Source organism: Sphaeramia orbicularis, chromosome 21 (assembly GCF_902148855.1).
Source record: "Sphaeramia orbicularis chromosome 21, fSphaOr1.1, whole genome shotgun sequence".
In the NCBI taxonomy this organism is placed as follows: Eukaryota; Metazoa; Chordata; class Actinopteri; order Kurtiformes; family Apogonidae; genus Sphaeramia; species Sphaeramia orbicularis.
The window spans coordinates 590,159-611,623 of NC_043977.1; the positions used below are offsets into that span (position 1 = coordinate 590,159).

At 41.6% G+C, this 21,465-nt stretch overlaps 2 protein-coding genes across 2 annotated transcripts in view; both read left to right on the forward strand.

Annotated features, from left to right (window-relative positions):
* The window catches only part of LOC115413068 (C-X-C chemokine receptor type 4-like), a 2,446-nt gene extending 1,694 nt beyond the window's left edge, over window positions 1-752 (forward strand). Inside the window, exon 2 of the mRNA XM_030125824.1 lies at window positions 1-752. This exon is cut by the window's left edge and continues 884 nt beyond it. Coding sequence (XP_029981684.1) covers window positions 1-244 — 244 coding nt within the window. The 3' untranslated portion in view covers window positions 245-752.
* A 5,617-nt stretch (window positions 753-6,369) lies between these two features.
* The window catches only part of LOC115412778 (aspartate--tRNA ligase, cytoplasmic-like), a 52,982-nt gene continuing 37,886 nt past the window's right edge, over window positions 6,370-21,465 (forward strand). Inside the window, exons 1-6 of the mRNA XM_030125441.1 lie at window positions 6,370-6,520; window positions 11,401-11,503; window positions 13,889-13,918; window positions 14,204-14,261; window positions 15,970-16,062; window positions 17,211-17,313. Coding sequence (XP_029981301.1) covers window positions 6,498-6,520; window positions 11,401-11,503; window positions 13,889-13,918; window positions 14,204-14,261; window positions 15,970-16,062; window positions 17,211-17,313 — 410 coding nt within the window. The 5' untranslated portion in view covers window positions 6,370-6,497. The remainder of the gene's footprint in view (window positions 6,521-11,400; window positions 11,504-13,888; window positions 13,919-14,203; window positions 14,262-15,969; window positions 16,063-17,210; window positions 17,314-21,465) is intronic.

The window sequence follows — 21,465 nt, forward strand, 5'->3', positions numbered from 1 at the left end:
GTCCTGCCAGCTGGAGCAGGCGGTGGAGAAGTGGATCTCCGTCACCGAGGCTCTGGCCTATTTCCACTGCTGCTTAAACCCCATCCTGTACGCGTTCCTGGGAGTGAAGTTTAAGAAGTCGGCCCGGAGCGCGCTGACTGTCGGCAGCAGATCGAGTCAGAAAGTAACTCTCATGACTAAAAAGCGAGGACCCATTTCATCTGTGTCCACGGAGTCGGAGTCTTCAAGTGTTTTGTCCAGTTAACGGTCCATCCTCTCAGGACAGGCCAAAAACTAAGCTTTCATGTCAACGAACTTACTACATTTTGTACAGATGCAAAAAACCAAATAAGACTTTACACTTTGTGGTTGATGTTTGTGGTTTACTGCCGTTCTGTCATGTCAGGGTTTGGCTGCCGTTTGTCCTCTTTCATGCAGATCGTGTCCTCAGGCAGTGCCTTTACTTCCATTCCTCCAGTTTTACAGCCGTCATTCATTTCTCCAGTTTTCATCTTTCCTCTGTGTTGCTCGGTAAAAACTGGGCATTGAATGTCTTTTGTGTTTTCAGGGATAGCAGCTGCTTGTGGAAACTGTACATAGTTTTGTAGCATTTGTGTGTTCGCACTTAAATTGTGTGATTATCTGAAAGCTATTATTTATTGCTGTCACTCACACTGGAAGTTTTGTAAAATAAACTGCATGCTGCTTTTTATTACTGTTTTTACGTTGTGTTTTTTAAGTAAAAATAAAAAAGTCATTGAGACTCATAAGGATAATGTGTGCTGTTTTTGTTTTTTTGCTGTTATCTGAGGCAGTGACCCTTTCCCTCAGGGGCTGGGGCATAAGGTGAGTGTCTTGGGTGGGGGTGGGGTTACGTTTGTACCTGATCGGGGTCCAAAGCAGACGGAGGACTAAGCTGACAGACCCTGTAATTGGAAGAACATCTGTGCACTTTTACATCTTAAGCAGCCATGACACAAAAGCCCAAATCCTCTGTTGTAATTAGCACCCATATGGCTCCTTAACAAAGGAAAGAACATGTTAAGTTCTCCTTGGACTTTTTCTCTTTTCTCTCTGTTTGTTAGATATACTGCCTGTATTGTGCTTCGCTTGTAAACAAGTGTTATCGTCATTCACTGAACAATACAGGTCAACTTGTCCGTGCCCTCATAAAACCAAAATAATACAATTCCAAATACGGGACATATATCTTAAAAATGCAAATAGGCAAATAGAATAGTTTTTGTTGAGCATGTGCAATATATCAGAGCAATAAATCCACCTGAATTTCATAGTGACAAGAAAAGACATAAAAATGACAAGTTATGAACACACACTTGGCCATCAATCTTGCTGCCGGCTCTTTTATTGGTTCTACAGACTTAATCTGGTTGGACCGGTGACAGAGCGATGTTCAAGTAGAAGACCAAAGGAAGGAGATAACAATAGATGATCCAGAGGATGGGGCCGTCAGAGCTACGCAGAGCAATGCAGGCCTGGCATCCATTCAACACTCCACTGGAGATAGCATTTCCATGTCTTTGCATGTGAAAACTAGGTGTGAAGTGCCCCCATCAAGTCACAAGGTTAATGGGCCTTTGGGGGGGGGGGGGGGGGGGGGCTCTGGCCTCTCACAGAGAAACAGGAGAAAGGAACAGGAGGCTTTTTTCAGTTGGAAATGTTTCCAAATTAACATAAGAGCGTGGCTGCTTCACTGTGTGCATGAGGACCTGTGGATATAGACTCAGCTGGGCTCTTCATTTTAATATCGGACTGAAATCATATATGTACACACTGAAACTGAGCAGAAGTCTTAGAACACCTTTATCTGTGTGTTTCTGCGGCGCTGAAATGATTACACAGATTTATCTACACAGGAAATGTGTCCACAGCCTTAAAAGAAACAAAAACTGTACTAAATGTGTTTTATAGGTTAAAGTCACTATTTACTGTGACCTTTGACCCCATGACAAGAAGCAGCAAGAACAATTAAAAACACCTGAAACCTGGAATAAAACACCAGAAAAGTAATGACATAAATGGAATATAGTCTGAACAAAAGGGTTAAAGACATTCAGTACGAAGGGAAGTCACACTATTACGACCACTGAGGCTCATGTTTGAGGAATGAAGGGTTCGTTTTTCCTGCTGTTCAGACTTCACATATGCATATGTGTGGACACTAGAACTGTAATAAATGAACAAACCTAATGCTGGACCAGGTCTGACCAGGAACAATGATGTTTAATGTTGTTGAAATCAAAACTCAAATGGTTGGATTTGATGAAAAACACATAAAAAGGAGCTAATCAGAAGTTGGGTACAGCTATAAAAAGAAAAAAAAACAGCTGCTTTTTTATATTTAGACATATATACACAGTGACGTGCAGTGGGGTTCATGGTTGGGGAGGCACTGACTCTTTCAGAGCCAGATCTACAAATATATGGTGGCCTGAGAAACTGGAATAGAGAGAGTGAGCCAAAGGAACGGCCTGGGTATATGGGCTGTGCATCAGGTCAGCATAGGTAGACTGGCAGGAGCTCCTCCCCGAGGTTTCTCCCTTTTCCCACTGGGTTTTGAGTTTTTCCTTGTCGAGAAGGAGGGTCTAAGGACGGGGGATGCCCTGGACACTACTCATTTTCTTGCTGTTTATTTGACTGTTGTTTACTCCAACTGCCTCTGTAAAGACCTTTGAGATAACCTTGTTGTGATATTGGGCTATACAAATAAAGTTGAACTGAATTGAATTGAATTGAACTCAACAGGAAACCTTCAAAAAGAGCCATTTCAAACTAAAAATAAAAAAAGTTTATGGTCTTACCTTTATTTGTACATGAAATGTAATCCTCCATTTTTGATGAGGTGAATTAAAGTGTATAAAAAAGAACAAAGAAGATTATCAGCGCATGAATCTGTGGACTCACAGGTACCATCTATCATGAGGCAGGGGTACTGTTTGCCTCCCCTAGTGACTTTTTCACGGCGGTTTTAGGATTAATCTGCGAGCCTAAACACATTACAGAAATACATTCCATACGTTATGCAGATTATGGAAGGATAGCGCATATAATCAGAGTGTTTGAAAGCATTTGAACTGTGATATACAGAGGGACAGCCACACAATATTTTCACTGGTACCAGCAGAGTTCATGAGGGGAGGAGACAGTTCTGCTGGAGGCACAGCACAGCGCTGCCTCCTCCTGTATTTGAACGGAGCATGCGGAAATTCTGATATTCTAATTGAAAAAAAAAAAAAAGATAATAATAATAATAACAACAATATTGGATTCGAACGGAAAATGAGTTTATAGGACATACCAGCTGACAACTATCAACATTTATTATATTTTATAGTCAAGTTTTTTTTCTTTTCAAGATTGACAAGGGAGGCTCTGCCTCCCCTGCCTCCTCTGACTGCACGTCACTGTATATACAAGACTTTTACATAGTACTATCATGTGCATGTAGTAACAGTAAACTGACCAAAGATAAAATGACACTGTTCACATACAACAACCACAAAACAACAGTTAAGAAATAAAAGTCTAAATAAAAATACAAAAAATATAGTTCCAACATGTTCAACAACTAAAATAAAAACTGATAAAATCATCAGATTCCAAGAGAAATCAGACAACTAAGATCTGTTTACAAAATAGAAGTCTCATAAGAGGACAAACTCAAACTCACATGTAGTTTAAAGTGTCTTTGGTACAAAAGTCTGAGTAAAAGTGGAGTTAAAGTCGCCCTCATCCCCTCAGACTGAGCAGTCTGTTGTCCTGGGCTGCGTCCCCTTCAGTTCTCTTAATAAACCAAAAAATAAACGATTCCAAACTAGTGAGTGCTCAGAGGTCAGAGACAGAGCGACCACAGCCTTGAACCAATCAATAATGTCTTTTATCTAAAACATCCTGAGTCCGTTTGAAGAACTTCCTGCAGGAGGACGACTGTTGGAGGATGTTTTACAGCCTGACATTGACCCAAATAAAATCAACTATTTACTCTAAATGTTTTGAAGCTACAGTCATTTTTATGAAGGTTTGGTGCTTTTATCCAAATGGACTAAATTGCCTGTGGTGCTGTGAGTTTCCAGCACTTGTGACCACCCCCCTCCCCCCCTTGAGAAAAGACAGGGTTTCATTTATTATTAAAGCAGTTCATTCTCTGTCCATGTGACGACACACGTAGACCTCCACCATTTCCAGAGTTCTATCAGAACAACCTTCTAATAGATACTGGAATCCTAAAACACACACATCTCCCATGTTCTCCAAACCCCTGGTGACATTTAATATATCAACTAAAACAAACTCAAGGCAGTGTTTTGCTTTTGTGACGGGGTTCTTGTTAGTTTTACTGGGTTAAAGGCCAAAGTTGTTGAAATGAACAGGAAATGGCCTCTTCTGGTGATTCATTAGCCCCACTGTTCTGCATCCAAGTTGTGTAGATGCACTTTACCACTGGAGACTGTGGCTGTCTAGTCTGGGCACAGGGAGTCATGGATGCTGTTGACATGTGTTACAATTAGGAGCCGTGTTCTAAGCACCAGTAAGCGCCAAAATCATTCTGCGGGGATACTTGAAACTACAGATGAAAGCAACACAAACACTAGTGGTTCCTCTTGGGCAGTGACCTACTCCACTAATGCTTCCATTGTTGTGGTTGGAAAGTGAGCAGTGGGAAGGCTGTTTCCTGCATCAGGAGCTCCTGTGGCCAACAGCCTGAGAAAAGCTTTGATGACCCCCCCACTGTATTCAGCCCCCTGTCATTTACTGTGCGCAGCCATTCAAGGGAAGGGAAGGTCCGACCAAACCTGGATGCACTCAGCCAAAGATGTGAAAGTCATTTCATGGAGAGCGTTAATTCATGGGGATGTGCAAAAACAGGCCCCACATGAGCTGAAGGAGCAGTTCAGACCATATGTTCATGTGTTTGTGTGCACTGTGTGTAAGAAGAGAAGGGACAACAGCTGACTTCAGAGTGAAGATAAGAAATGAGCTGTTTGGAGACGTGACCCTAGAGCTCAGATCCAGGAGGAGCCTCTGAGGATGTGCAGGAGCTAGAAAACAAACCCACCAATATGTGTCAGTTATTAGCTGTGGTGAATCTGTCCTCTGAAACCTGCTGTCAGGTCTCATGCAGTCGTTGTCCACTTCTGAGACAGTGTTGACTCTGGGTCAGCTCAGGTCTGTCTTTCATCTGTGAACCAACTATTGTCCCTCATAGCTTAAGGTCAACTACTTTTAGATGGATTTGAAAGAAACCGTTTGCTAATGCTGCTCATATGCAGACTAACTAAAAGCTGAAGCAGCATTTATTACATTATGACCCTAGATTTGAACTTTTGAACTTTACAGCACAAGTTGATAATAAAAATGTATAATAGAAATAATAATAATAATAATAATAATAATAATAATAATAATAAATGACTCATCAGCACTAAATCAGGGATGGTGGTGACACAATTTTGAATATATTTCGACTCATAGTAATCGTGGTATTACTTTAATAAACTCTTAGATATTGGCCACAGCTAATGGCTACTAGTTTAACTTTAGCTAGTGCTAGTCAACTATCTTAAAAGGCAAACTATGCCTACTCCAGTGTGTGTAAAAGTAATGACATATATTTTCATATGTTTGAGGGGGTGATCGTTTACTAATAACTTCATAAATACACATTTAAATGCTTCACATTAGTGTTATTTCAGTTCTGTAAATGGAACTAAATGCATTAAACTTTGATTGGAATCCGGAACAAACCAACCGCATCACAAAAAGGGGTGTGAGGGTATGTGAAATTATTACATGGATAGATTTGACACATTATATACATGATTAACCCTAAACACAATAATAAATATTAGAAATAAAATAAAACAAACTTTACAGAGTCCAGGTATAAAACAATAATAATAATAATAATAATAATAATAATAATAATAATAATAATAATAATAATAATAATAATGTGGTGTGATGCCCCCCCCCTCCACCCACCCATAGTTTGAATGGATCTGACTCCACTGAAAGACACGGACAGATTAATAAAGCACCAAATTCCTCTCACATCGGTTTATGAGTATGTATTTTTGTTAACCATACATTTAAACAACCTGTATTTGTATATGTAAGTATTTGGTCAAACTATTTAATTAAGTGAATGAGTGAGGCTAATGCTACAGGTGTGTACAATAAATGGAATTTACCCCAAATAATGACAAAAATAACCGCGTCTGGAACCAAAGTGGTGCTCTCACTAATTTACATCATTATAATAAAAGTCCACTTCGACAGTCGGAGGTTATACCTGCTGGTGTTTTTTTCTTTCGTATTCATACTCGGAACTGTCCTTCCCGCATCACGTTTCCGACCGGACCCTGCAGAAGTGGGTATTTGGTGCTCCGTCCAAACAGGTCCTTCCTTCCGGTGCACGTCCATGCTGAACAGCTGATGACAGTCTGCCGAACGGCCGTGGCACATTTTCGCCTGTTTGTCCAAGAATAAAGCTCAACATGACTAAAGAGGAAGTCCAGGGGTAAGAGCAGTGGGACGGTTGTACATGTCACCTTTAGCATTCACAGTTTGGCGGAGGTTTAATGCTGTATCTACCGCTGTGTAGCCTTACTACTGCTAGCAGCTAGCTAGCATTGCTCAGAACATGCTCCAGATTGCATCATCTGACAGTTCAAGCAGAGTAGGGGAAAGTTTTCCAAGTGTTTAAAACCAGCTGTGTAAAGGTGAACAGAAGTTTAACCGCTTTCATACACTGATATTTAACCCTTCTGCCGGTGCTGTGATCACTACATTATATCAAAGCTGTCGGATCCTGGTGGTCTCACAGATTACACACATGCGCGGATGGAAAGTCGGATGTTTTAGTAAAATACAGTGCGGCTGATAAGAATGACGTCACATTGTTTCACTTAAGATTGAAAGAAGGCAGTGTAAATGAAATAAAGGGTGGATTTGTGTATTAATACCTGAGCCCACCTTTAGTAAATATGTCAGTTTTCAGATCTGAGTGAACTGTTTGACTCCTTCAAACACTGGTCTGAAAGTGCAGTAGTTTCATCCTCACCTGTCATGTACAGCACATTCTGCCAGTTTGCCCTCCAGTCATGGGCCATGTGTAAAGTCTGAGTAAGAACAGAAGGAATGTGTGATGGTAAACAGCTCTGTCTTCCACCTGTTCTTCTGTTCCGTGAAAAACAGACAATGAATGAAATGAAAAACGATTCATGTGAAACATTATTATTTTATTATTAGTTAAAGTGATGGACTGAATAATGCAGAAGTAGAAGCAGCAGAAGCAGTGTGTCCTGAAAATGACCGGCTGAGCTGGGCACTGGATTCCCTTTGACTGTAGAGTCTGTTCAGTGTTCTACCGGTGTTCTACTGGTGTTCTACCGGTGTTCTGTTAGTGTTCTGCTGGTGTTCTGTTAGTGTTCTGTTAGTGTTCTACTGGTGTTCTGCCGGTGTTCTGTTAGTGTTCTGCTGGTGTCCTGTTAGTGTTCTGTTAGTGTTCTACTGGTGTTCTGTTAGTGTTCTGTTAGTGTTCTGCTGGTGTTCTGTTAGTGTTCTGTTAGTGTTCTACTGGTGTTCTACCGGTGTTCTGTTAGTGTTCTGCTGGTGTTCTACCGGTGTTCTGCCGGTGTTCTGTTAGTGTTCTGCTGGTGTCCTGTTAGTGTTCTGTTAGTGTTCTGCTGGTGTTCTGTTAGTGTTCTGTTAGTGTTCTGCTGGTGTTCTGTTAGTGTTCTACTGGTGTTCTACCGGTGTTCTGCCGGTGTTCTGTTAGTGTTCTGCTGGTGTCCTGTTAGTGTTCTGTTAGTGTTCTGCTGGTGTTCTGTTAGTGTTCTGTTAGTGTTCTGCTGGTGTTCTGTTAGTGTTCTACTGGTGTTCTACCGGTGTTCTGCCGGTGTTCTACCGGTGTTCTGCCGGTGTTCTGTTAGTGTTCTGTTAGTGTTCTGCTGGTGTTCTGTTAGTGTTCTACTGGTGTTCTGCCGGTGTTCTACTGGTGTTCTGTTAGTGTTCTGTTAGTGTTCTACTGGTGTTCTACCGGTGTTCTGTTAGTGTTCTACTGGTGTTCTGGCGGTGTTCTGCTGGTGTTCTGTTAGTGTTCTACTGGTGTTCTACTGGTGTTTTACTGGTGTTCTGCCGGTGTTCTACTGGTGTTCTGCCGGTGTTCTGTTAGTGTTCTGTTAGTGTTCTACTGGTGTTCTGCTGGTGTTCTGTTAGTGTTCTACTGGTGTTCTACTGGTGTTCTGCCGGTGTTCTGCTGGTGTTCTGTTAGTGTTCTGCCGGTGTTCTACTGGTGTTCTACCGGTGTTCTGTTAGTGTTCTGTTAGTGTTCTACTGGTGTTCTGCCGGTGTTCTGCTGGTGTTCTGTTAGTGTTCTACTGGTGTTCTGCCGGTGTTCTGTTAGTGTTCTACTGGTGTTCTACTGGTGTTCTGCCGGTGTTCTGCCGGTGTTCTACTGGTGTTCTGCCGGTGTTCTGTTAGTGTTCTGTTAGTGTTCTACTGGTGTTCTGCCGGTGTTCTGCTGGTGTTCTGTTAGTGTTCTACTGGTGTTCTACTGGTGTTCTGCCGGTGTTCTGCCGGTGTTCTGTTAGTGTTCTACTGGTGTTCTGCTGGTGTTCTACTGGTGTTCTGCCGGTGTTCTACTGGTGTTCTGTTAGTGTTCTGTTAGTGTTCTACTGGTGTTCTGCCGGTGTTCTGTTAGTGTTCTGTTAGTGTACTGCTGGTGTTCTGTTAGTGTTCTGCTGGTGTTCTGTTAGTGTTCTACTGGTGTTCTGCCGGTGTTCTACTGGTGTTGTTAGTGTTCTGTTAGTGTTCTACTGGTGTTCTGCCGGTGTTCTGTTAGTGTTCTGTTAGTGTTCTGCTGGTGTTCTGCCGGTGTTCTGTTAGTGTTCTACTGGTGTTCTGCCGGTGTTCTACTGGTGTTGTTAGTGTTCTGTTAGTGTTCTACTGGTGTTCTGCCGGTGTTCTGTTAGTGTTCTGTTAGTGTTCTACTGGTGTTCTGCCGGTGTTCTACTGGTGTTCTGTTAGTGTTCTACTGGTGTTCTGCCGGTGTTCTACTGGTGTTCTGTTAGTGTTCTGTTAGTGTTCTACTGGTGTTCTGCCAGTGTTCTGTTAGTGTTCTGTTAGTGTTCTGCTGGTGTTCTGTTAGTGTTCTACTGGTGTTCTGCCGGTGTTCTACTGGTGTTGTTAGTGTTCTGTTAGTGTTCTACTGGTGTTCTGCCGGTGTTCTGTTAGTGTTCTGTTAGTGTTCTGCTGGTGTTCTGCCGGTGTTCTGTTAGTGTTCTACTGGTGTTCTGCCGGTGTTCTACTGGTGTTCTTTTTATATGTGCGCCCACACAGACACTGCTAACATGTTTAATTTGCTGTGCTCTTCCTCCTGTTGCTCCATATATTTATTGCCTTTTATGATGCTCTGACGTTCATCTGTGAACCTTTATCTACTGAGCGGTGACAGGCCTCGGCGCCTCCACCTGTTGCCGTGTCGGTAACACACTGGTAAAGCCGGTCCAGGGGCTGTTGGCTTTGGGCTCAGGTCTTCAGCTGGTTATGCTCATGTGTGCTCCATCTAATTATTATGTTTTTGTGGAATCGGTGTAAACAGTCAGCTGTTCAGTGTGTTAGGAGTGCAGGTCCACAGTGTGTGAACGGAGCGCAGACTGGAGGAGGCTGACGTGCGGTCTTTACTGGCTTTTGCTGACGTCACTGTCCTGACGGCAGAGAACAGTCTGGTTTAACTCATCCAGCTGGTTTACAAAGTTTTCATCTTGATAACTAAGTTGAAATTCCTTGTATTTCAGACGCACAGATACACTGCAGACCTTAACAATCCTCATATTTATTTATAATAACAGTTAATATAACACTGATTTAGGGTTTCATGGAAGAGTTTCAGACTCATTCACATTTGGATGTAACTTTGTAGTGACAGTTTGGGGATGGCTTCAGTCAGATGTTCTGCAGACCTTGGTGTGATAGTGGACAGAGGATAAAAGTATAAACTTCTCACATCTAAAGAATAAAAAAATATGAATTTAGCGTCTAATCCCCCACAGGTTTTACTAGTTTCACTTTTAACATGTTTTTCAGCTCCACATTTAGTGACTTCTTCCTTTAATGTTGATGTTCAGTGGTCCAGATTTATATATTTATTTATTTATTATTTAGAGGTTTTTACCCCCTGGGGTGGTATTTTTTCAATCTTATTTGCATAACATATCAAGACAAAGTAATTAACTTCCCCACCTAAGATAACAGTAGGGAACAAAAATCCAAACTTTAAGGCCTTCAGGGCTGTTGTGTGACTTCAGTTCAACAGTTTTCCATTTGTTAATCACAAATATGACAGATAGTGTTTGACAGGGTCTACATGTTTCTGTAGCAGTTGATCTGTTCCAGTTAATACCCCACCGGCTTTTCTGTTCCAAACAGCTGTTGTTATATTGTACAAATCCATCAGTGGTTGACCTCCTATTTCAGAATAACCATTTGTTGTTGTGGAGGAAATGGAAAACTGAATGTGACGTCCAGCCCTGGAAATCACCAACAGGACGGCCGTATGTGTTTGGGTTTTAGTTTTTGTGGAGGCTATTATTGGTGTTTAGAACGGGCCTCTGGACCCTGTTATTTCCTGTGACTAAATGGGAACAGGTGCCATTTTGGTTGTAGGCTTCCCATAACCTGGTCTTTGACAAACCAAAGTGTTCTTGCTCGTTCCCATGAAGTCCTGACCTTCACTTTGGTACCAGTCTAATGTGGAGAAGTGCAAATTTACACAGTTTGTATGAAGAGCTCTGATCCAACGTTATCTGTTTAAGACTCAGAATCTGTGATATGAAGTGTGTGTGTTCACCTCCTCCTCAGGGAGAGTCTGAAAAGTAATGTGGCCGTGACATTGGCTGCTGTGTTTATTTTATCTTCTTTCTTTCAGAAACATTTTAAAGCAGACAAACTGGCTGAACAGCCAAATGTCACATGCTTATCAGCGCTGGCATTGAGTTGTGAAGCGGACATTTACCACATCAGTCAGACCAGACTAAATGTTATCATCCTCTGATAATCTGTTCCTCACACGTTCTCTACAAGATTAGAAAGTGTTGGAGATTCAAGTGTTTTCTAAATGTTTATCAGACTAATCTGTTTTTGACCATCTCTGCCTTTGGCTGTGCTCCATTCACTCTGGCCACAGCTGTTTTGTTTTTGGAAAAACAATGGCTTTTAAAGGTAGTGCACACTTAAAAGCTGGAGCTGGAGCTGGAGCTGGAGCTGGAGCTGGAGCTGGAGCTGGCTGTGGCTCAGAGTGAAGTTTCCCAGGCAGTCAACAACTTCCTGTGGGATGCGGGAGAAATAGAAGGTGGAAGTTGACTTAAATGTTGATGTTGTGTGGTGCTTCCTGTCCAGGGCGACGGAGGAGGAGCAGCAGGCCCAGTCCAAGAAAGCTCTGAAGAAACAGCAGAAGGAAGCAGAGAAAGCTGCGAAGAAGGCGGAGAAACAGGCCAAGCTGGTCAGTGGGTTTGTCTGAGCTTCATATCCGTTGCCCTCTCTTCCAGCTGGTGAGGTGACGTGCAGTTCACTGGGTACTGTGGGTTCGGGGTGGGGGGCTGCTCAGCCGGCGGGGGGGCCAAAAGTATCCATTGTCTGAGTATTCCTGTCATTTTGGCTTTGTTTATGTTAACCCAAACAAAGTGCTATTTTCTTTCTCCACTGACTGCATCATACGTAAGTAGCTCCTCTGTTTTTGACTGGTCTCAACATCCACTTTTCTTCCAAGTATTTAAAGGTTCAGTGTGTGGGATCTACACGAATCTACTGGCCGGTATTCCAGTTTCTGTGTAAGGTAGTGGTGTGAAATGTGCGGCACGTGGGTCAAAACCAGCCGGTCAAAAGTTCTGATCCGGCTCTCAGAGTGTAAAAATGACACTGGAGTAATGAAGAGTCAAAGATGGTTTTAGTTCAGGTTCCACATTCAGACCAGCTTGATCTGAAATGGGTCGGACCATTCATTCATTCATTCATTCATTTTCTGAACCCGCTTTATCCTCACTAGGGTCACGGGGGTCACTTGGAGCCTATCCCAGCTACATAGGGGTGAAGGCGGAGTTCACCCTGGACAAGTCGCCAGGTCATCGCAGGGCTGACCAGTAAAATTACAACAGAATAACCTATAAATAATGACTATTCCAAGGTTTTGTCTTTGTTTTAGAGCCCTAAAAAAATTAAATTATGAAAATATTTACATTTACAAACAATCCTTTCACAAAACACATGTGAATAACCAGAAAAAAATGACATTTTTAAAGAAAAATAAGAGCTTTTTTTATATAATGCATTAACTTACCATTTGTACACGTACACACATTACACAAACATGTGGTAGCAGGCAGAACATGGATGACATTTAAAAGTCTGGAATTTGGAACTAAAATAAGAATAACTTCTATAATATTATGTGTCAGCTTATTATTAACACAACTTACAGGTGGGATCTACAAATGCACAGAACATTTAGTAACAGTAGAATATTGTTAAAATTACACTTAATTGTCAGGTCGTTCACATTTAATGAATGGATTATTGTGTTATTCTTTGGCTTGGTCTGAATGTGGAACCTGAACTCACACCAGTTCAACACCTTTGACAGTTCACATGTTCAGTGTCATTTTGACACTTTGTACGATCCTCCTGCAGGCCGGATCAGAACCTTTGAAGGTCCAGTTTTGGCCCATGGACCGCGTGTTTGACCCCTGTGCTTTAAAGTGTGCAGACATAGACCATCTAGAGCTGATCTCCAAATGTCAGTATTTGTTTACTCATCACTGAAGTAATGAACAGGTTTTCCTGGAGCACAGGCCAGATTTAAACGGACAATTTGCGAACGCTGATCAGTGATTTGTTTCTGTTTTTGGATGTTTTTCTTCTCCCACATTCTGCCTTAAAGCTAAATGTGCCTAACACTGGGCTCCAGGAGCTCCCCGTCCTGTAGTCACTGTTTGGAGATGTGTCATCCCTGATCACACAGACTCTTCTCCACCTGTACGTTGATCTGTCATGACTCAAGCAGCTTTTATAGATAAAATATCAAGGCGTACTTGTCTTCCACGTTGATTTATCCAGTTGTCATATTTCAGGCAGCGGGCAGATGTTGTTACTGTCAACACATGCTTGATTTTCTGTGCATGACTACGCTATTAGAACAGTTCGCGGTGGGTCTAGAGAGCGTAGATGAACGTTTATTGAGTGTAAACCCTGTTATTTTCCGGGGACACATGTCACTTGGGTCGTTCCCCCGTCGTCCGGCCTCTTCCCAGCTGTAGCGAGTCAATATCCAGTTGATCATAAACCACAATATCATCCATCTTGTGACGGAATTATCATATCAAGGATGGGCGATTCCAATTCACTCCACTGCCACCAGCCATTTCCACACACCAATAACCATTTGCATAGAAAATGGAACTGTAACTTTGCCAGGACTCGATCTCATCGCACATACGGACTCATTTGCCCAGAAGTCAGCACAGAGATAAAGAATATCTGTCCACTTATGCTGCTTCTATTACAAAGCAATATCTCATCCTGCCATGACTCATTGTCTGTGATGTGTTCGAGGAGCGTGTGTAAAAGACACATTCCAGGGATCTAAAGCTTGGCTCGAGGACGGTGTTGATTTATTAATTTTATTCAAATCCCTGATGGCACAAGATGAAAACACACTTTACATGGGTGTTGTCGGAGCAAATTGCTGTAAACGTCTGCATTTGACGTTGATTGTTGTTGAGTGTTTTTCATGTTTTCAGTGTAATAGATTGTCCACTTGTTTTGTGTTTTGTTTTTTTTTTCCTGGGTGTTTTCGATCCCCTTAAACTCCTGTTGCCTCTTTATGTTTCAGGCCGCTGAACAACAAAGCACAGAGGAAGATGTAAGTATCCCCCACGGATCACAGCACTTATCTTCTGAAACCAGCTCCTCTGTTTTCTTTCTGACCTTGATTCTACATTGGCTTCGACACCTTTGCCACAGTTTTGATCCAAATACCTGCATGCCCAACACCACCTTTCACAATTTTCTGCTAAGCGTGTGATAAGAGTCATTATCTGTACTATCTGTGAATGTGGTAGACAGAACGACGCTTTTGCAACAAGAGTGGTTGAATTGTTTTTGGATGTGTGGACGCCAAAAACAGCATGATGTTTCACTCTTGCAGGACTTCGCCAAGGATCGTTACGGCGTGTCGGCGATGGTCCAATCTCAACAGAAACTGGGTTAGTATGGCGGCTCTTCCCCCACACCTCAGCCCACGAACTGTCTCACCAAACTCCTACTCAGAGCCGCAAACGCAACACGATAAAACAGAGAAAATTAGAGCAATATGTTATGTTTCTCATCATTTTGAGAAGAATTGCAAGGAAGTGGAGGTCCATCTGCTGTAGTCTGCACTGCGCTGCGTTAGGGGTGTGAGAAAATACCAACGGATTCTCAAAAACACAATCAACTTCTGTTTATTTTTCCTTTTGTTTTTTAATTCCTTTGCTGAGACTGCACAAAAAGTAGCTGTGATAATGCGAGTAAGGTGAATTTGTTTGCTGAGATTTAATGCATATGATGATTTGTTCATCCTGGGGACAGTTTTCTAAAATAAGATGCACAAAATCACAATATTCTGCCTCGGTTGCAGTGTTACAGTGAATTTCAGTACAATGAATCTCAACCCCCTGCATTTTTCTGTATAAATTCCTTTTGACACACAGCCCTGTTTCTTCTATAATTTATGGACCAGTGCACAAAGTGAGTGGAGTCGATTTCAAAGCAATGCAACAGTAGAACAATGTAAAACTGGGGTAGGACCATAGAAACTGGGCTGTTTCCTACTCTTATTAGGACATTAAATATTACCAAAGAACCATTTGTGTGATACTTATTTTCTATTTTGGTTGATTTATTTCCATATATTGGAGTGTCCTTTTAAATCTAGAGTTTTTTTCACCTACTTATGTTTGAACTAAAGTCTGTTTATATCTATAGTACACTGACACTCATCCTGCTCGTGTACTGAGTAAAAGAATGATGTGTGTTGTGATGTAGTTCAGCCTCAGAACTGGCTAAAACATGTTGAGCTCTGACATTATGAAAGGGAATGGGTTCCATATTTGTCCTGTAGAAGTGGAGGCGTTTACACCGTGGGGGAAAAAACCCATGACATTGAGAACATACGTGAATACAAATGTCCTCCTCATTCAGAACTACTCAGATTACTCTTGTCCGGTTGCCAACAATTATGCAGATAACAAGATCAGAAGTGATGACACGGTACAAACCACCGTCAGTCGCTCCTGTCACGACGGTTACAGACGTGTCAGTGATAATTGAAGTGATTAATAGCGTGTGATAAGTCGCTGTTGAACGTGACAGCGGCAGCGGGCCAACCTGTCTGGGCCGTCCATCTGTCTGGATGCTCTTTCAGCTCCAGTGGCAGCAAACAAAGTGGGGCCTCCCTCACCTGCATGCCAATCCCCACCGTGGGGCCGAGGCACTGGGACGGCGGCGGAGGTGGAGGCTTTTATGTGGGCCGACACGCAGTCCTCAGCCAAAAGGGCGGCTCTGTTTTCTCCGGCGTAGCCTGGGTGTCTGCTTCTCCTTCTGGCTGATAATGAGAGGAGCGCATGCCTGTGAGTGACACAGGTGAAACTGGAGTCAGTTTGTCATAAAGCCCACAGAGAACAGCAGAGGCACACAGCTTTTCAGCCAGCCTCCTAATGTGTCTTATTTATTAGCTACGTCTGTAATTTGAGCATTTTATTGTGCATCCGTCTACACGCACATGCATGCTGATTCACATTTCTTTTTGCCTCTGGGAGTGTGTGTGTGTGTGGGGGGGTTCTTTGTGTTGAAGTAAGAAAATAGAGGCAGAGATGTGCTTTGAAGTAATAAATTGTTTGTGTGTGTGTGTTTGTGTGTGTGTGTGTGAGGCAGACAGGGTGTTGGTGAAGGTCCAGGACCTGACCCCGGACAAAGCCGACCAGCTGATCTGGCTGCGTGCCCGAGTCCACACCAGCAGAGCTAAAGGTGAGCTGACACCCCCACGCCTTCCTTTTGTGCACGACACACAAACAGCCCAGATGAGATGACCTCTGTGTTAATCCTCAATGGATTTAAGTGAAACGTGTAAAACTTTGGCCCTCAGGTGGTTTCTCCACAGCATCTCCTGCTCTTCAAGGCCCAGCTGTGATTTCAGTGACCTTTGACCTGGTGCTTTTAGATTTCCTTGGGCCTACAGGACTCGTCTTCACCTCGTCAGTGTGGGCAGTCCTAAAGGTCATAAATAGAACAGCGGCTTGTGGAGTTCAAATGCACGTCTAGAACATGTTCTCCGGTCTGACTTGTCTGTGCGTCGGCGCAGGCTTGTGCACGGCAGACACTTGCAGAGCAGTTGTTCTCCTTCCTTCCTCTCATGTAAAGCAGACTTTGACAACCTCAGGGTGCTTTTGATATCATTGTCAGAAAAGCATGTCGGTGCCAAGTCAAAGATCAGATAACTTTTATTTGCTGGGTTCCAGCTCCGAGGCTCCTCTATTTGAATACAATGAATGCACTCAGCTCTGCCATCTTATTACTTCTCTGTATGAAGCATCAAACACTTTTGCTGATGTTCAAGGGAGACTTTTAGATGAACACAAGCCTCCAACTTTCAGAATGAAGAGTTATTTTCCTCCTCTTACGTCGTTATTCTTTCTTTTTTTTTTTTTTTTTACCCATTGTAAAGATGTTTGTGTGAATACAATAACATCCTCATTCAGTCTGTGATGAGGCGGATCTGCCTGGACATTAACTACCCCCCCCCCCCCTTCCTTCTCACAGGCTACAAACATCAAAGTACCTGGGTGGTCTGACTGTCTTCTGCCCTGACTTTTTGGTGTTGTTGTTTACCCTGTCCCAGGTGTGTGTGTGTGTGTGTGTGTGTGTTTGTTCGGAAGGTAGAATTCACCCAGTTTTCTTTAAAGAGACAGTCCATTCACAGAAGTCTGACACTCTGTCCTCAGTTTCCTCCAGGCTCTGTCCAAGGGATCAATAAAGTTCTATGTAATCTAATCTGTCCATGACAACACAGATGTGAGATCCACACTTTACCTCTGACTGAACAGCCGTGCAGTGTTTCAGACAGCACCCAGGCTTTAGTCTGTACCAGACCGTCACTGTTGTTGTTGTGTTTGCAGGGAAGCAGTGCTTCTTGGTCCTGCGTCAACAGCAGTTCAACGTGCAGGCTCTCGTCGCAGTGGGAGATCGTGCCAGCAAGCAGATGGTCAAGTTTGCCGCAAAGTGAGTACCAAGGCTACACTTCCTGTCAAGGAGAGCGCAAACAATGGTGGGAAAATCCTGGGTCGTAATCGTCAGCCAGTCCATTTTCACACATTCTGAGAGGTGGAGGATGAAGGCATCAATCATGTTTCACATGACAACAAAAGCTGGCTGTTAACAGGGTGGGATACGGCGGTTCCTGCCGAGATGGTAGATACCAAGAAATACTTAAGAACCAAGAATCATTAGTCATTTTCGCTGCCAAATTATGGTCCATTAAGCTCCTGAGACCCAGCAGTGCATTTATGTCCTCTGTAGTGGACAAGAGTGTCACAGCTTTGATTAAATGAAAATATAAAAAACTATCTGAAAATCTGTGGCGTCATACGGTGTCCAATCAAGGCAATTATGTAACGGAACAAACCCCAAACTGTGACTTAGTGGGTCTGAGGAGGTGAACGGAAGTCTGTGAATGGACATGGGGGGGGGGGTTGATGACTGTGGGATTATTCAGAAAATGATTATAAATATGTGATTATTAAAAAAAGCTTTATATTTTCAAGTGTAAACCCCCCCCCCCCCCAAGTGCAGTATAAAAACTAGCTTTAGTATTCAGTCCCTCTTTAAATACTTGATTTGTTTGGAAAAGCGGTTTCCTGCCACCCTAATTATGAATTAGTTTGGATGGTGTTGCCACAGATTTTGCCAAATGAAGCAAAGGCAAACATCTACAACTGCCAGATCAAAATGGCAGTGATGAAAGGAGATAATGAAGAAATGAAGGATTGCAGACATTACAGCAGCGATTTCTGCTGTTGACCAAACTGCTCAGGAAATGGAGAAACCCAGTTGAGTAGCAGAAGCGGTGGTGTGGCAGCTGCACCGACGGCATCCACGTCCAAAATAAGACACCTCAGACTGTCTTCAGTGTGGACAAACCAACACCTACTAGCTTTACAACATTTACAACACTTTACCAGCAACAGTAATGATTATGTTAACTGAAATGAAAATTTAACACTTTTCACAAACAACAAATATAAATGACACTGAACACTGTCACACATACTAATAGATGAAATGGACTTGAGTTTGTTTTCATTATTCTCTATTGTTAAAGGTCAAAGGGGAACCAGATGAATCCATTTCAGAGGAAATACCTCTGTTCACCTCACCCTGCTCTCATTCAGACTGAGTTCACTAACATTTATCTGTCTTATCTATTATATTATATTTAAGACATGGTCAGTATGAGTCAACAATAACACACAGCCTGTTTAATGACAATAAAGTCTATTCTATTCTATTCTATTCTATTCTATTCTATTCTATTCTATTCTATTCTTGTTCAAAGTGTTTTCATTACATATCGAGTCACAGAAAAATATAAGTTTTGTTTTTGTTTTGTTTTGTTTTTAAACCCAAACCCATGAACATTCCCACCCTGTTGCACCAAAAAAGGATAAATGACAAAAAGAATAATAAATAAATAAGGACCACAGATAGTCACAGACTTGTATTAATCAGACTTCTGTGGAATAAGTGGTGGATCTGCCTCTGTTGTGGGATGCAGAACAGGTTACAGGTACTGAAGAACTTACTGGTACATCCTCTTATAGAATATCTGATTTTTTTCCAATGTTAAATGATGTAAAAGATCCAGAAACCAAGATTTAAATGTTGGAGGTTGTTTCTCTGTCCATTTTAGTAATATTAGTCTACGAGCTAGAAGAGTGGGGAAGGCAATTAGATTTTTAGATTTTTGGTTAAAATGAAAAGAGTGTGATGTAATTCCAAATATTGCAATTATTGCCTCAGGTTCAATATGAGACCCTGTTACATCAGAAAGAAATTTAAATATTCTATTCTATTCTATTCTGTTCCATCCCATCATACATAGATGCAGGGTGCTAGAACACAGACTGTATTAACACAGACTGTATTAACACAGACTGTATTAACACAGACTGCATTAACACAGACTGTATTAACACAGACTGCATTAACACAGACTGCATTAACACAGACTGTATTAACATAGACTGTATTAACACAGACTGCATTAACACAGACTGCATTAACACAGACTGTATTAACAGACTGCATTAACACAGACTGCATTAACACAGACTGCATTAACACAGACTGTATTAACACAGACTATTAACACAGACTGTATTAACAGACTGCATTAACACAGACTGCATTAACACAGACTGCATTAACACAGACTGTATTAACACAGACTGCATTAACACAGACTGTATTAACACAGACTGTATTAACACAGACTGTATTAACAGACTGCATTAACACAGACTGCATTAACACAGACTGTATTAACACAGACTGTATTAACACAGACTGTATTAACACAGACTGTATTAACAGACTGCATTAACACAGACTGCATTAACACAGACTGTATTAACACAGACTGCATTAACACAGACTGCATTAACACAGACTGCATTAACACAGACTGTATTAACAGACTGTATTAACACAGACTGTATTAACAGACTGCATTAACACAGACTGCATTAACACAGACTGTATTAACACAGACTGCATTAACACAGACTGCATTAACATAGACTGTATTAACACAGACTGCATTAACATAGACTGTATTAACACAGACTGCATTAACACAGACTGTATTAACACAGACTGTATTAACACAGACTGTATTAACACAGACTGTATTAACAGACTGCATTAACACAGACTGCATTAACACAGACTGTATTAACACAGACTGCATTAACACAGACTGCATTAACACAGACTGCATTAACACAGACTGTATTAACAGACTGTATTAACACAGACTGTATTAACAGACTGCATTAACACAGACTGCATTAACACAGACTGTATTAACACAGACTGCATTAACACAGACTGTATTAACAGACTGCATTAACACAGACTGCATTAACACAGACTGTATTAACATAGACTGTATTAACACAGACTGTATTAACAGACTGCATTAACACAGACTGTATTAACACAGACTGCATTAACATAGACTGTATTAACACAGACTGCATTAACATAGACTGTATTAACACAGACTGCATTAACACAGACTGTATTAACACAGACTGCATTAACATAGACTGTATTAACACAGACTGCATTAACATAGACTGTATTAACACAGACTGCATTAACATAGACTGCATTAACATAGACTGCATTAACACAGACTGCATTAACATAGACTGTATTAACACAGACTGTATTAACAGACTGCATTAACACAGACTGCATTAACACAGACTGCATTAACACAGACTGTATTAACAGACTGCATTAACACAGACTGCATTAACACAGACTGCATTAACACAGACTGCATTAACACAGACTGTATTAACATAGACTGTATTAACACAGATTGCATTAACACAGACTGTATTAACATAGACTGTATTAACAGACTGTATTAACACAGACTGTATTAACACAGACTGCATTAACACAGACTGCATTAACACAGACTGTATTAACAGACTGTATTAACACAGACTGTATTAACACAGACTGTATTAACACAGACTGCATTAACACAGACTGTATTAGCACAGACTGCATTAACACAGACTGCATTAACACAGACTGCATTAACACAGACTGCATTAACACAGACTGTATTAACACAGACTGTATTAACACAGACTGCATTAACACAGACTGTATTAACACAGACTGCATTAACACAGACTGCATTAACACAGACTGCATTAACAGACTGTATTAACACAGACTGTATTAACACAGACTGTATTAACAGACTGCATTAACACAGACTGTATTAACAGACTGCATTAACACAGACTGCATTAACACAGACTGTATTAACACAGACTGTATTAACACAGACTGTATTAACAGACTGCATTAACACAGACTGCATTAACATAGACTGCATTAACACAGACTGCATTAACATAGACTGCATTAACACAGACTGTATTAACACAGACTGCATTAACACAGACTGTATTAACACAGACTGCATTAACACAAACTGTATTAACACAGACTGTATTAACACAGACTGTATTAACATAAACTGTATTAACACAGACTGCATTAACACAGACTGTATTAACACAGACTGTATTAACACAGACTGTATTAACAGACTGCATTAACACA